At 40.7% G+C, this 13,959-nt stretch overlaps 1 protein-coding gene and 1 long non-coding RNA gene across 11 annotated transcripts in view; one reads left to right on the plus strand and one right to left on the minus strand.

Annotated features, from left to right (window-relative positions):
- The window catches only part of LOC307199804 (cation channel sperm-associated auxiliary subunit beta-like), a 118,062-nt gene extending 108,763 nt beyond the window's left edge, over positions 1-9,299 (plus strand). For all 10 annotated transcript variants that reach the window (XM_079947870.1, XM_079947869.1, XM_079947868.1 and 7 more), the window contains 5 exons: positions 3,486-3,596; positions 4,991-5,129; positions 5,970-6,070; positions 7,325-7,399; positions 8,741-9,299. In XM_079947870.1, coding sequence (XP_079803996.1) covers positions 3,486-3,596; positions 4,991-5,129; positions 5,970-6,070; positions 7,325-7,399; positions 8,741-8,962 — 648 coding nt within the window. In that variant the 3' untranslated portion in view covers positions 8,963-9,299. The remainder of the gene's footprint in view (positions 1-3,485; positions 3,597-4,990; positions 5,130-5,969; positions 6,071-7,324; positions 7,400-8,740) is intronic.
- Positions 1-13,959, minus strand: part of LOC307200864 — a 345,619-nt gene that overhangs the window by 237,420 nt on the left and 94,240 nt on the right. The window lies entirely within an intron of this gene.

Genomic DNA, 13,959 nt, shown 5'->3' on the forward strand with positions numbered 1-13,959 from the left:
CTCAAATCCTTATGTTTTAACTTTATGGCCACCTCATTGCCACCTCATATCACTTGCCAAACCTTTGCAGTAATAGGACAGATCAAGATCAGAACATAAGTTGACACAATTGCCCAACTACTTTCCACACACTCAAGGTAAATATACTTTAGGAGCTATGGAAACAATTTGAAGCACCCAGAGCAGTCAATATGAGCATTTCCTTTTTTTGCCCTAGGTGAACTCTACTGTCTCACCCCGTTTTACAATCCTCCATGTTTTCCTGTTCTATCAACAAGAGGCATTAGAGGATTGCATGCATAGCTCCTTTTGCACTATTCCATATATTCAAGATAATGATATTTTACATCTGATTAAAGACTCTCAAAGTCCACAGTATCAAAGCTGCTTAAGAATATGGAGAGTGTAGAGAAGAAAAAGGGAAAGGCTGAAAAACAGGCAGAGGACTTCATCTGCAAAATTATTTGCTCTTGAATATGATCAGAGGGGACCGGTTGGTGGAAGGAATCCAGGTCGGAGCGAAACAATACAAACTTAAAGCTTTTGCAGATGACTTAGTCTTGACCCTGCAGGAGCCAGAATCTAGTACGAAAAGAGTGTTACAATTGATTCAAGACTTTGGTCGGGTGGCGGGATTTAAATTAAACAAACAGAAAACTAAGGTGCTGGGAAAAAATTTGACAGATACAGAGTCAGAACGGTTTCAGAGAGAGACAGAACTAACTGTGGTTAAAAAAGTAAAGTACCTAGGGGTAAACATAACAGCAAAAAATCTGAGTCTTTTTAAGGATAACTATGAAAAATGTTGGTCTGAAATTAAAAGAGACTTAGACAGTTGGACAAAATTGAAACTTTCCTTGTTAGGCCGAATTGCTGCTATTAAGATGAATGTATTGCCAAAAATGTTGTTTTTGTTTCAAACACTACAGATTGTGGACAAGACGGAGTGCTTCCGGAAGTGGCAGAGAGACATCTCTAAGTTTGTCTGGCAGGGCAAAAAGCCCAGAATTAAGTTTAAGATATTAACTGATGCGAAAGAAAGAGGGGGCTTTGCCCTGCCAGACCTAAAGTTGTACTATGAGGCCGCAGCTTTCTGCTGGCTAAAAGACTGGCTACTTCTCGAGGACACTGACGTTCTGGATCTGGAAGGTTTTAACAATGCTTTTGGTTGGCATGCATACTTATGGTATGACAAGGTTAAGATCAATAAGGCCTTTAAGAATCATATTGTCAGAAAAGCAGTGTTTAATGTCTGGACAAAATATAAAGACTTATTGGAAAATAAAACTCCAAGGTGGCTTTCACCGCTGGAAGCTAAGGCCCGAAAAAGACCCAATATGGAGGCCAAATGGCCAAAATATTGGGAAATACTAGAAAAAGATGGAGACAATTGGAAATTGCAGAGTTTGGAGAAAATGAAGGATAAAGTGCGAGACTGGTTACACTACGCTCAGATTAAAGAAGTTTTTAAAAATGACAAAAAGTTAGGGTTCCAGGTGGAGAAATCGAAGTTGGAAACAGAACTGTTAGAGCCTAAGACTAAGGTACTCTCAAGAATGTATAACTTGCTGTTAAAATGGAATACACAAGACGAAATGGTTAAATCGGCTATGATAAAGTGGGCACAGGACATTGGGCACAACATTATGTTTGAGGACTGGGAAAGGTTGTGGACCATTGGGTTGAACTTCACTGCATGTAATGCTTTGAAGGAAAATGTAATGAAAATGATATATAGATGGTACATGACCCCAGTTAAACTTGCCAAAATATACCATTTGTCTGATAATAAATGTTGGAAATGTAAAGAAAATGAAGGAACATTCTTTCACCTCTGGTGGACTTGCCCTAGAGTGAAGGCTTTCTGGGAAATGATATATAATGAGCTGAAAAAGGTATTTAAGTATACCTTCACTAAGAAACCAGAGGCCTTCCTTTTGGGTATTGTCGGCCAGAAGGTGTTAAGGAAGGACCGAACATTTTTTATGTATGCAACAACAGCAGCAAGGATACTTATCGCTAAGCACTGGAAAACCCAAGATCTACCCACACTGGAAGAGTGGCAGATGCAGCTGATAGACTATATGGAACTAGCTGAGATGACCGGCAGAATCCGAGACCTGGGAGAAGAGAAAGTTGAAGAAGACTGGAAGAAATTTAAGATTTATTTTAAAAAGCATTGTAATTTGGTTGAATGTTAAGAAGGATGCTAGATCATAAATAATTGAGCACCACTAAACTAGATGGAATTAGGATGACAAGTGAGATTGAGGAAAAAAGATAAACCTTTGGGAGAAATATTAGATTATATTTTAAATGAATGGGATACAAGAATGTAAACAAGATGATAAATTGCGGGTAAGAATTGACAATGATGCAAGTGGGAGCGGGAGACGTGAGGGAGTCCAATGAAGCTAAGAAAATATGTTATGATATATGTTTCATTGTTTTTTATTTCTGCATTTATGTTTAAAATTTTTAATAAATATATATATATATATATATATATAAAAACAAAATCATTTGCTGACACCCAAGAGCCCCAATGTCCATTCAGCTCATTTGTCTCTTGCTCAAGAGAATGCTTCTCTTCAACCCAACTGCATATCACGCTTCCTGTTCACTAAGGAACAAGAATTATTGCATAGTTCTCTTTGCCCTGACTCTCCCTTTCTTTCTAACAACCCTTTTCCACCAAATTTGAACACGCAGGGCTCTCCAGTCCACTGATAGTTGAAAAACTATAGACTGATTCAGAGGCCAAATGACTTCCATTGCATATGTTGGTCTACTTTGTAAGCACAGTCGAGAATTACTTTGATTATACCTTAATAAAAAAATTCCTTCCAGTAGCACCTTAAAGACCAACTAAGTTAGTTCTTGGTATGAGCTTTCGTGTGCATGCACACTTCTTCAGATACACTGAAACAGAAGTCACCAGACCCTTCTATATAGTGAGAAAGGGTCTGGTGACTTCTGTTTCAGTGTATCTGAAGAAGCGTGCATGCACATGAAAGCTCTTAACAAGAACTAACTTAGTTGGTCTTTAAGGTGCTACTGGAAGCAATTTTTTTATTTTGTTTTGACTATGGCAGACCAACACGGCTACCTATCTGTAACTTTGATTATACCTTCTTTGGGACACAGGTGGCACTGTGGTCTAAACCACAGAGCCCAGGGCTTGCCGGTCAGAAGGTCGGCGGTTCAAATCCCCACAACAGAGTGAGCTCCCATTGTTCGGTCCCAGCTCCTGCCCACCTAGCAGTTCGAAAGCACATCAAGTGCAAGCAGCGGGAAGGTAAACAGCGTTTCTGTGTGCTGCTCTGGTTCACCAGAAGTGGCTTTGTCATGCTGGCCACATGATCTGGAAGCTGTCTGCGGACAAACCCCGGCTCCCTCGGCCAGTAAAACGAGATGAGCGCCACAACTCCAGAGTCGTTCGTGACTGGACCTAACAGTCAGGGGTCCCTTTACTTTTTCCACAGAATTCTGGACAGTACAAGCAATGTGCTGGCAAGTCAAATCGCTCTGAATGTGGATGTACAGAAAATATGAAGCTGTCCTTTTCTGTTGCCTTTTCTGATTGCAAGGAGAAGGTAAGGTCTATGCCTACATGTGCAGCTTTTTGTTTGTTATTCTGAGGAGTTATATAGTATCCTGGAACCATTACATCCAGTATGTAAAGTATATAAAAATAACAGTACATTAAGAAACCTAAGAAGATAAAAATACCCTTAGCTAGTGCTGAGAAGATGACAATGTTGTGGCAGGCAAACATCTCTGGGGAGGAAATTCTGCAAATGGGGTGTCATAACCAATGAATCCTTTCTCTGGCTGCCTTCTGCCATGCCAAGGAGAATTTCAAAAGACTCCCATGGTTCTTCAAGGTACTGGGTTCCCAAGCCTTATAGAGCTTTAAAGGCAAACTTTGAATTCTGCTTAGAATGAACTGGTAGCTAGTGAAGCCTTTTAAGCCACTCACAGTTACTAACTTAGCAGCTGTATTCTGCAGTAACTGCAATTTCTGAGCAGTCTCCAAAGGTAGCCCCAGATGCAGCCCAATACGGTAGTCAATCCTTGTTTCCAGATAACTGTGCCCAGGCTATCGCTTTCTAGAAGAAGCTGCAGCTGGCACACCAGCCTAAATTAATGTGAAAGACATTCCTTCCTACAAAGGCTTATCTGGTTCTCCATTGACAAAGCTATATTTAAGAGTGTGCTCAGTCTAAGAATTTGATCCTTTAGAGCAGTGTTTCCCAACCTTTTCCCAACCGTGGCCCTCTTCTGACCTTGTGTTCTTCCTGTGGCCCACCCCAAATGGACGTAGCCAGCCCTACCCATTGCCACCCCACCACCGCACTTAGCTGACCTGGGAGTTCTGGATTGTGGGCCCTACTGGTCAAAATGGGAGCCTGAGCGATTGCCCTCTCTTTCTGGAAACAAACCAGGACTGCTCCAAGAAAACAAACGTGGCAAAAAGGAACATTAGGCCCTGCTGGGCTGCCTCCTTACCAGCTTGTGAAACGCTACTTTAGAAGGAGTGCAACCTTATGCATAACAGATTTAACAGATGTGCCACCTACCCACAGAATCTCAGACCTTCTGGGACAGATTTTCAGTCCATTGGCTTTCATTCAGCTCATTACCAATTTGCAAGTCAGACTTCCTATTTAGCAGAACTAAATCAGCTTATGTAAATAAAGTGGTACCTCGGGTTACATACGCTTCAGCTTACAGACTAAGCTAACCCAGAAATATTACCTCAGGTTAAGAAATTTGCTTCAGGATGAGAACAGAAATCCTGCAATGGCAGCACAGTGGCAGCAGGAGGCCCCATTAGCTAAGTGGTACCTCAGGTTAAGAACAGACCTCCAGAACGAATTAAGTTCTTAACCCGAGGTACCACTGTATTTACATTTGTGTCATTCCACATCGATCCATGCAGGCATTATTTTAATGTCAGTGATTTCTATATATCTTACATTACTAGGCCCTACGAATGAAATTCCCAGTATCAAGGCTTCCTCTCTATTTCACCATTGAGGATGAGGGTCGCTCTGTAAATCTGACATCTCCTTATTTTATCACAATCATAGAAGTAAACAACAGAACCAACTGGAAAGTTTCAGGTAGGGAGCGGAAGAATCTTGGGATTCATCATTATCTTTCATATCGGAGAGGTTCTGTTGGAAATACTTGTCAATGTATTTTCAGGCTCTCTTTCTTGCCCTATAGTAGGTGTGATGAACCTTTGGTCCCCTGTATGTTGCTGAATTCCCATCATCCCTATCCATTGGCCATGCATGCTGGGGCTGTTGCAAGTTCTAGTTCAGGGAAGACTTGATGTGGAAAGATTTGAATCTAGTCCAATTCATTCTGCATGCAAAACCTATTATACCCACAGCCCCTTAAGGCCTGAAACAAGCATAACACAACCCATTGGTTTACCATGGGTACACCCCTCCCCCTAACTGTTCTTCCTCCTCTACTTCTCCTGATAGCTTTTACCATGACTAATAGTTATGGTGGCAACAAAGAAGAGTTCAGGTTAACCAACATTTCATATTAATGTTTGCCCACACCCCTCCTTTTTCACCCACTCGTGTTAATTAATCACTGTTAGTGCTTTTTTCTGGGGGGGATGCAGGGGTACGCATAACCCTAAACATTTTGTGAATCTAAGTTTGGCCTCATTGAGGGGCAGTATTTCAATATGAGTAGAAAAATGAGAGTACCCCTAAACTTTTTTTAGAAAAAAAGCACTGCTGTTTGTTAACCTCTGGAAAACTGCTGTAGAAGACCCTGTGCAGCTCTAATACATCATGCTGTGCCTCTGATACCTTTCTTACTTTTACATTTCATGAGAAATAGATCTGGCTATTCATCTGTATTCAGGCCCTACTGAAATGTAAAAAAGAAGGAAGAAACTCAAACCTACCACTCTGCGACTGTTTTAACTGTTTTTTCAGGTACCAATCAAACATCAAGTATGTTAAAAATGAAAAAATATTTGGAGCACAGACTCAAAACTGAACTATATAATCCAGATGGCCTATCTATAACGATAACTGTAAGTGCCAGAGAAAATACATACAGTGCTACCTCGGGTTACAAACACCTTGGGTTACAAACACTTCCAGTTACAGACTCCACTAACCAGGAAGGAGTGCCTCAGGTTAAGAACTTTACCTCAGGATGAGAACAGAAATCGCGAGCTGGCGGCATGGTGGCAGCGGGAGGCCCCATTAGCTAAAGTGGTACCTCAGGTTGAGAACGGTTTCAGGTTAAGAACAGACCTCTGGAATGAATTAAGTTTGTAACCAGAGTTACCACTGTACTTTAAAAGGAAAGACCAAACCTTAAACCCAAACTCTTCTTACCTTAAAATCTTTGTACCAGGGTGGTCCAACTTTTCAAACAAAGTGGGTCACAAGAGTACTCATACCCTTTCAAAGTGCCCCAATATTCCTGCATCATCCCGGAATTTGAAGAAACCATCCCAGCTTCTGATTTGATCCTAGAATGTCCCATTTACCTCCTCCAGCGCCACTGCTGACCCTGGGGAGAGGATGCGCCAGTGCTTGCAGTGATGCTGCGCTCTCGCATGAGTCAGCATGGCACCAAAAGACACACGTCCTGATTTTCATCAGAGGAATGTTGGAGGGTATGGAGTACTTTGACACGGAACCTGCGGGTCACACAAAGCCTTTTCATGCGGGCAGGTGGGATGGGGTGGTGGAACGAGGCCAGAATTGATGCACGCCCGCCCCCCAACCCTCGTGCTGCCTTCCCAAATGGGTAATAAAGGCATCCAGCTTTGGGAAGGAGATGGGAGGGCTCTGGAAGGGTCCTAGAGCCCCCTTACCTCCTTCCCAAAGCTGGGAAATCACTAAGTAGTCTTTGGGAAGGAGACAGGAGGGCTCTAGGATCCTGTCAGCCCTCACAGCTCCTTCTCAGCACTTACCCAAATTAGAGAAGGCAGCATGAGGGCTGGGGAGGGAGCATCAGATGTTGCTGAGGGGTGGGGAGGAAAGCCTTGAGGGCCACATGTGGTCCTTGGACCACATGTTGGGCCACCTGCAATATACATTTGACATTAAGTAATTTGCATATTAAATCAAAATATCAGAAATTCACTGTTCCAAGGATATAACACAACTGTTAGCAGCACTGATTTTAAGACTGTAGTTATACCGACATGGTACTGCACATTATTTTTGTGAAATGTTTCAACTGAATTAATAGCCAAGGATTACAATTTTAATTAAAAAATGAAAACAAATGTTACTGCATATTAGTAACAACTTTCCCCCCTTTCCAACAGGGATCTGAGCTTTTCCATTTCAGGGTATCAACTATTCCTGGAGTCTCCTTTTGTAACTTATTTGACGAATTTCAGGTATTGTCATTAGCTCTTCTTTAAAAAACAACAACACATAAATTACACACAGAATGAATTAACAAACATAAAATAGGATACGAGATTGTACAAAATGTTCCCACATATTTAGCCCTTACTTCAGCACATTCCCAGAGAACAGCAGGAATTAGCGGGTGCAAGGGGGACTGGACTGGAGAAGGACACTTTAGGGAAACACACAGAAGTGGAAGCTAAAGCAGACTGGAGCTTTTACATATATATATATAGCCTCATACAGGGTGTGTCTTTTAAAAGAGGCCCCGTGGAACATGTGTACTCTGTATCCACAGGGCCTCTTTTAAAGGACTCACCCTGTATATATGAATGACTTTCTGGATGCCAAGGCCCAGGTTTGAGGCAAGTACTCTAGTGAGAGAAGCCCAGCAGATATTTAAATAGCACAACTGTGACTTCAGTCATTGACTAAAAACACTGCAAGGCAGGAGTAGCCTCTTAGCTCACAAAGCAATGGCTTTGAATGGTGCCTGAAGATTTTGCTTTGTCACTTCTGTTGTACAAGCTCTAGAAACTTAATTGTGTGTGGGTTTTTTTTAATTAACGTTCAGATTTTAGGCCATGTGCTGGCTCTGGCACAGCAATATGCCCCCTGCCCTCTTGGCAGGCCTGCCAGTGCCAAACATATGACCATGGAAAGGCTGCCATCTCAAACAAGAGCTGATAGAGTCACTTGGATAACCTGGGCCAGGTTAACTTTCTGCTCCAGCCTTTCCAATTTAATGCCTTCCAGGTGATTTTGGACTGCAAAGGGCTAATGGGGATGGAAGTCCCAAATGTCTGGGAAGGCTAGTCTGCTCTGGCTGGCAGCACCTCTCCAATATTTCAGGGAGTGTTCCAGCATGGTTGCTGCCGGCTCCGCCTCCTATTTAAGCAGTTGGCCCTGCCTCCCTGCAGGGCTGATTAGCTAACTGAGCTTTGGTGGGAACCTCCAATGGCTATCACAGGGAGTCAGGCCAGCTCAGCCAGCTGGTGGGTCCCAAGGGGCCGGGGTGCTGCACGTGGTCCTGCAAAAGGCTCCCACAAGGAAGGTGTGAGCGCTCATTCTTAGCCCATACTTTTCTGGGTATTTTATTTTACGAGGTACAATATAATGCAGTATCTTGCAACAAACCACATGCAATGCTTACCAAATTGGTTTCCCTATAAACTCAGATGACTGCTTCCGTTCCCCCACCACTAGGATTTGCATATGCCAGCTTTCACTATCACTTAGACCAGTTTCACTATCTTGTAGTCAACATTATGAACAATAGTCAATTTAAAGGGAAGTGACTGTTGGAATTACAATATTTTCTGTTGCAGATTTATATTGACGATTCTCCACTGGCATTCCCAGGAAACTATCTTATCAGTTCAATGACGACTATTTTAATTGGAGGCATTATTTTTGTGGCATTTATTCTGTATGTATTTGAAATTGAGATAAGGAACTTCTTAAAAAGGAAACTAAGAAGAAATAAAGTGGCATCAAAACCCCCACCCAAGAGAGATTCAGTAATTTCTGGTGATTCTGCAAAAAATTGACTGGCAATAGTAATAACGTTATAACAATGTGTTGGTTTTTAAGGTTGCTATAAGACCCGCCTGTTGCTTTTATCAGTAACTATGTTCCACAAATGTTAATGGTATTTTTTTGAATGAACATATGTACAACTATTTTATCTTTAGCTGTAGTCTTTCTGTTTAGGAAAAATATTTTTGAAAAGATGTGAGGAATTTTCACTTGTTGTTCCTTAAGATGAAACGCATTTAGTCGCTGCTTGTCATGAATTTTACTGAAGTTTATTGGGCAAGATTCCCCCCCTCCGAAAATGTCACTGAAGCAGTATACAATAAAATAGTTCATATATTTAAAATACAATGCATTGCTAAATGTGTCTACTTGCGCCTCTGCTTATTTTATGTACCGGTTATTTCTTGATTAAAGTGGTGCTTCTTCCTCCTATTAATGTCCATATGTGTGCAAACTTTGGTATTTCTCCAACCTAATAATAATAATAATAATAACTATTTATTTATATGCCACCCATCCGGCTGAGTTTCCCCAGCCACTCTGGGCAGCTTCCCACAAAAAATTTAAAGTACATTAAAACATCAGTCATTAAAAACTTCCCTAAGATAAAGCTTTTCTTCTGCATTATGTGTGGAGTTTGGAACTGACAGGGTTAAAACTCCGTGGTGTCCTGTATCTGGGAGGAGCCCAACGCAGAGAAGTGCGTCACAGTCTGTGTCACTGTTCAGACTTGCTTTCGCTTCTGCCTGAGACGCAGCTCAGCTCGGAGGCTGCGTGTGTGCTTTTGGAGCACAGAGAATGTCGGAGGTTTCTGATGGATTTACTGCTTTGTAAATAAACGCTTCTAGAGATAAGAACCGAACTGTCTTTGGACTTGATTTATCCCTCATCTCACACGGACGCGGGACCGCTGCTACTCTGCTCTCCTGCCAGGTCAGCTCCCAAGCAGAGCCACGCAGGGAAGCCTGACTGGACGCAGGATTTATTTTCCCAAATTATGACCATTAATAGTATGATATTTCTGCAATGCAATTTTATCCACTGGATCATGGTCATCAAAAGTTACAAATCCCAAGCCCCTCTTTTTACCAGATTGTCTGTAATTATTTCAATTATCTCAATTTTTCCATATTCTGAGAAGTAGTCTTTAAGGTGATGTTCCTCAGTATCTTCTTTAATTCCACCAACAAACAATTTTTCCACAGTAACATGAGCTCCAGGTTTTCCAAATTCCTCCCTGGCTACGGCTCTTTTCAGCTCAACCACTCTTCCCTCAATGGAATGAGGTCTGGCAACCATTGCTGCATCAACTTCAGCCATGGAAGAGAATGTGGCAGAACCAAATTCTCATGAGCATTTGCTTGCAGGGTCTCTCATAACTAGTGATGTTAAATTCTCAAGAATTCTTGATGAATGAGATTAGAGAATTTTCATTTAAAATAGAATGTTCATTTTAATGCATTGAAAACGATTTTAGTTAATATACATGTTTATTCATGGGTAAACTTGTTCAGATGGCAACCAAAAACTGTAGAGATACTTTTATTCAATGGGGCAATGCAGTGAATTCCCATTCTTTCATTTTTTGCACCAAACCTGAAATTGAAAATTCAATGTGAATGATTCACGTTACTCACTCAGTTTGCCACTAACTGTATATTTACCATCAACTTTGAATTCTAATTACATTGTGTATGTATGAAATGTAGCTTTTAAAGTAAAAGGAATATAAAAATAACTCAGGTCCGCTACATGAGTCTGTTCACTGTTGACATATAGGAAAACTTGTTGTTTAGTAAAGGAACTACAGTGAAAATATATAAGCACAAGCCTACTTGTCACTTGCAAGTATGAAATTAAAAAGTCAAACATGTTTCATAGTTAAAGTTATACCATTGTAAGGTGATGGCACCAGTAATTGTCATGTTAAGGTTTGGTATAAGGAAACTCAGTAGTTAAATCATATTTTATTTTTCCATTAGAACATGTACATGAAAAAGGACAAGTCAAAAAATACAATTGGCATGTTAAGGTTTGATACAAGTAAATTCAGTAATAGGCTCTCTTGTGCTCCTAATAGCTCTAACACTTAATAACTGTTTTGGTGACTAAAACACAGCTTGATAAACAAAACTATATGCATACATATATAAAAAAGAAGCCATTAACATTAAATATATTATCATTATATGATAATATATTTCAGTATGTCAATCTCTGGTAAATGGCACCTTGGACCATTGAATGGCACTGCAAAAACTAGTTGCTGGCACTAAATAAAAATATAGAAATGTCAACTGTTTATATCAAGGCCACCTCACATGCTGTTACACAGAATTGTATAGGCCTAGGTACTTTAAGTGTATAAAGCATTAAAGCTACTTTCTGTAAAAAATAATAACAACAACACTGTATAGCCATGGGTATAGTTTTGCTAAGAATAAGGTCACACCAAAATAGAAAAAAGGCTGTTACATATAGTTGAAATACAAATGAATTCAAATGTTCATCAAATTAAATGAATAGCATTTTTAAAACTAAAAAAAGATTTCTGTAGCTCACATTTCAGAACTGCCATTGGTGAATGACACAATTCCCAGTGATGTAACTGGATAAAAAAAAAAAAATCATTATTCATTACTTACACTGGCAATATCACATCTTGACTCATTATTTACTAGATTTTTTAAATGTGGGTTGTAAAACTGGTTCTTACATTAGAATTTACAGTTTGTGGATATTCTCCAGGAGAATTTTCTAGCAGAGAATATTGTCACCTCACCTCACTACTCATAACCACACAATCCGTTTACTTTCCCCATGCTCATAGCAGTTTCTCAAACTTTTTTGTGTTGTTTTGAAGCTTAAGCCACCAATGAATAGTTTGCGGAACTGCTCTTTTTCCCTCCAGTCACTCCCCTGATCTCCGCGAGGCATTTTCGGCTGGTTGAGAAAGCAAAAACAAGCAAGGGAGGAGGCGAAAGGGTCTTATATATATAATATATATATATAATCTCACTGAGGTCTTTTTTTCTGAAGCGACGGCTCGGCTTGAGGTGAGTTCCCCTCTGCAAGAGCGGCGGTAGCAATGGAAGTGTGTGAAGAGGCTAACGACTCTTGCTATTACTTCCCTTTGCTTTCTCAGTGGGCATATTCTGACTCCATTCCCATTGGCACTTGGTTATGCTGTTAGAGGGAGATATTCTATTAAAGGATGACCGAAGTAGAAGATTCTGCGAGACCAAATAAGTTACTTACAAAACCACGCTCTGTACATTGTTTAGGGCAGAACACAAAGCCAAACACTACCATCTAGGGGCAAATATAAAAACAACAGCCTTCAAAGAGATAGAATATTATTATTATTATTATTATTATTATTCTTTATTGCAAGTTAGTTGCTCTGTACCTTAAAAAAAAAAATTCAGTGAGATTTACAAAATAAAATACTGAAGAAAGAAACAATTAAAATGAGAACGTTTAAAGCAGTGTATAATGCAAAATATGTATGGTGGTTTTTCAACTATTTTTTCCCCTCAGAGTAGGCCTGGTGAAATTAATGAGCATGGCAGAGTTAGGTTCATTAACTTAAATAGCTCTACTCTGAGTAAAACTTAGTTGAGTAAAACCTACCACCCCTAAAATGTTCACCCAATAACACTGGAAATAAATTTGTAAGTATCATCATGCCATTATACAAAAGTGTGGTACAATCACACTTGGAATACTGTTTACAATTCCAGCACCACACTACAAAAAGGATAACGTGGAGTTAGAGAAGATTGAGAGAAGGGCAACCAACATGACAAAAAGCATTTTAGTTTAGAGAATAAGGTGACTAAGAGGGGACATGATAAAAGGATGGATGGATTAAGGAATGTGTTTTGCTTCCTCTCTCATAGCGTTAGGATTCATAGACATACAGTGGAGGTCAACATTGGAAGATTCAAGTCAGACAAAAGGGAGCATTTCTTCACACAATGCATAATGAAACTATGGAATACCTTCCCACAAGGCATTGCAACAGCCACCAGCTTGGATGGCTCTAAAATATTAAAGGTAAAGGGATCCCAGACCATTAGGTCCAGTCGTGCCCGACTCTTGGGTTGCGGCGCTCATCTCGCTTTGCTGGCCAAGGGAGCCGGCATACGGCTTCTGGGTCACATGGCCAGCATGACTAAGCCGCTTCTGGCGAACCAGAGCAGCGCACGGAAATGCCGTTTACCTTCCTGCTGGAGCAGTACCTATTTATCTACTTGCACTTTTGACGTGCTTTTGAACTGCTAGGTTGGCAGGAGCAGGGACCGAGCACCTCACCCAGTTGCGGGGATTCGAACCGCCAACCTTCTGATCGGCAAGTCCTAGGCTCTGTGGTTTAACCCACAGTGCCACCCGAGTCCCCAAAAAAAATATTAGGATTAGGCAAATTCATGGAGGGTACGGCTGTCAATAGCTACTAGTCATGATGGCTGTGTTCTGCCTCCAATATTAGGTGGGAATCAGAGTCATAGTGGGAAGCTCAATGAAAATACCAACCCAGTGCGGCATCTCTTTAAAAGGCAACTTTCATGCTAGGAGCCATTAGGAAAGGAATTGGGAATAAAAACTGCTGATAGCATAATGCTGTCATATAAATCCATGATGTGACTGCATTTGGAGTACTGTGTTACAGAATGTCAGAGCTCTTCTCTCCCCCCAGGTATGGTTCTCAGGTTTTACTGAGGAGAGGAAATATCTGCTAATCCAGTGTATAGACAGTCAGAGAGGGCTTTTTTAGCAGTGTGAATGCTGCCCTCTAGTGTCCCTCACGTAAGTCATTTTTGCACAGCCAGTTTTAATATATTGTTTTGTTGTTTATCAAAACAAGTCAAGTGAGCTTCCAGGGCTCAAAGTGCGCTCTCAAAAAAATGAATTTGTGTTCCTTTTAATTTTGGCCTGAATTAAGCTGAGGTTCTCTTCCAAACTCAAACTCCGTGCATCTCCTGAACATGTTACCATTAGCACAACA

The sequence above is a fragment of the Podarcis cretensis genome (genome assembly GCF_951804945.1).
Source record: "Podarcis cretensis genome assembly, chromosome: 1".
Taxonomy (NCBI): Eukaryota; Metazoa; Chordata; class Lepidosauria; order Squamata; family Lacertidae; genus Podarcis; species Podarcis cretensis.